Source organism: Lichtheimia ornata (genome assembly GCF_029851405.1).
Source record: "Lichtheimia ornata isolate CBS 291.66 chromosome Unknown scaffold00398, whole genome shotgun sequence".
Taxonomy (NCBI): Eukaryota; Fungi; Mucoromycota; class Mucoromycetes; order Mucorales; family Lichtheimiaceae; genus Lichtheimia; species Lichtheimia ornata.
In genome coordinates, this window is record NW_026695714.1 from 1 (window position 1) to 2,011 (window position 2,011).

The 2,011-nt window shown below is 44.6% G+C and overlaps 1 protein-coding gene across 1 annotated transcript; it reads left to right on the top strand.

The window, feature by feature from the left end:
• Positions 1-22: 22 nt before the first annotated feature.
• O0I10_013285 (uncharacterized protein) lies at positions 23-2,011 on the top strand (the record flags this gene model as incomplete). The annotated part of the gene is made up of 2 exons (XM_058493076.1): positions 23-1,337; positions 1,533-2,011. Coding segments are annotated over 2 exons (1,794 nt in total), but the record flags the coding sequence as incomplete, so codon positions are not given.

The window sequence follows — 2,011 nt, forward strand, 5'->3', positions numbered from 1 at the left end:
AACCAAGACCCAAGACGTTACCATGACCGAGGCCCAACAACCTCAAGGACAACAACAACAAGACAAGAGCAAGCAAGAGCTCGTAAAGATCATCAAGCACTACAAGGATAAGCTTGACAAGCTGGTTTCCCAATTCAGTGAAGTCATGGAGACCGCAAGTACCGAGCAAATTCAGTTGCGTCAAGCTGACATTGCCAAGACCCAAAAGGCTCTCGATAGCTTCCGCTATACCTATGAGCGGGAATACGGTGAAAAACCGAAACCTGCTAAAAAGGAGAAAGAAGCTAAAAAGGCTAAGGAAGGTGGCAATACCACTACCAAAGTCTCTGATAGGATGTCCGCTAAGGAAGTGCCATTGTTCCAGATTGCTGGTTTCTCTGTGTTCGATAGCAGCAAGGAGGTATACCCAACTGCTGAGCACTTTTTGAACCGCTTCGAAAAGATCTTGAATGCCAATACCAGTGGTTGCAAAAAGACTTGGAAAAGATGGCTACCTTTGGCAGTGCCCCATTACTTGGATCATTGGTTCAAGGAAAAGGTTTTTGCTCGTAAGGGCATGACTTGGGACCGGGCATGTAAAATCATTCTCAAACGCTTTACTGCTGCGGATCAGCAAATGCACAAGGCTAAGGAAGCATACACCATGATGCAATTACCTGCCGAGTCAGTTGCTGATTATGGAATACGTTTCATGAATGCTGCTAGAGAGGGTGGTCTCGAAGACAACCATAATTTGGCTATTCGTTTCCTCACTTCTTTGCAAGATAGGATTCAAGAAAACGTTCAGGTGGCGTGGATTGGTAAACGAGGCAGTCATAAGCCCAAACGGGTTAGTGAAATCCTCAAAGTGGCCAATTCATTGACCATTTACAAGCGTAAGCGTGAGGAGGATCCGCAATCCAATGCTAGTAACAAGAAGTATTGGTGCCCTCATCATCAGCAGTACGTTAAGCACAAGCCTGCTGACTGCAACCAAGCGGTCAAGTCCAAGCCCAAGGGCAACAAGGCTAAAAGCAAGGTTGAGTCTTTGTATGAAGATGGGCTTTGCATTTATTGTGGCAAGGACTGGGATCCTGATCATCGTTGTGACGAATACCGCGAGGCTAAAAAGAAAAAGCGGGAAGCCAAACGACAAGAAAAGAAGCTCAATGCCTTTGCTGCCACTGCTGCTACTACTACTGCCGCCGATAATACATGCAACTCAGCTGATCCTGAGCCTGCTACCGATAAGATGGAGTCCACCGATATGGATGAAGTCCCTCACCCTGCCGATGATGCCATGGAAGATGTTTTGAGTGACATCGAGAATATCGAGGACATCCTCATTCAGTCTTCTGGTAAGTGTTTAGGCAACATTAGCTCAAACAAAAGATCACATGTACTCATCAATTCTCCCATTCTTATACAGAATAAGCGATACTGGGCCTTAGTAGATTCAGGAGCTGAAATTTCTGTTGTTAATAAAAGATTGTGTCATGATAATAATTGGACTATTCAATCTATTGATGGGAACATATTGTATCCGGGTACAGGTGATCGATGTGCACGCATTGGTATAACCGAGCCATTGCACATCAGCTATAATGGTCATAAGACTACATTTGTCTTTGAAGTGATGGATCTTGATAAAGAGGATGTCATCATTGGAGCGGATTTGATGCCGCATATTGGACTTGCAATTACAGGTTTAGCTGTCCGCTGGGATGATGAAGAAGATTCTAGTGAAAACGAGAAGCCTGATTCAGACACTCCTAATGACGCACCTGCAGGTTCTGATGATGAACGTAAAGCTTTCTTCAATGGGATTAACAAGTTCCTTGAAGCTAATGCTAACATCTTATCCACCACGTTTTGTAACATTCCTGAATCAATTGTGGAGTTGCCCACGCCCGATGGTGTCACTTCGTATCACCGCCAATATCCTATACCGTTTAAGCTGAGACCAGTTATTGATGCTGCTGTCAAAAAATGGCTAAAGGATGGTGTCATTGTTAAAGCTCCAGTCAACACG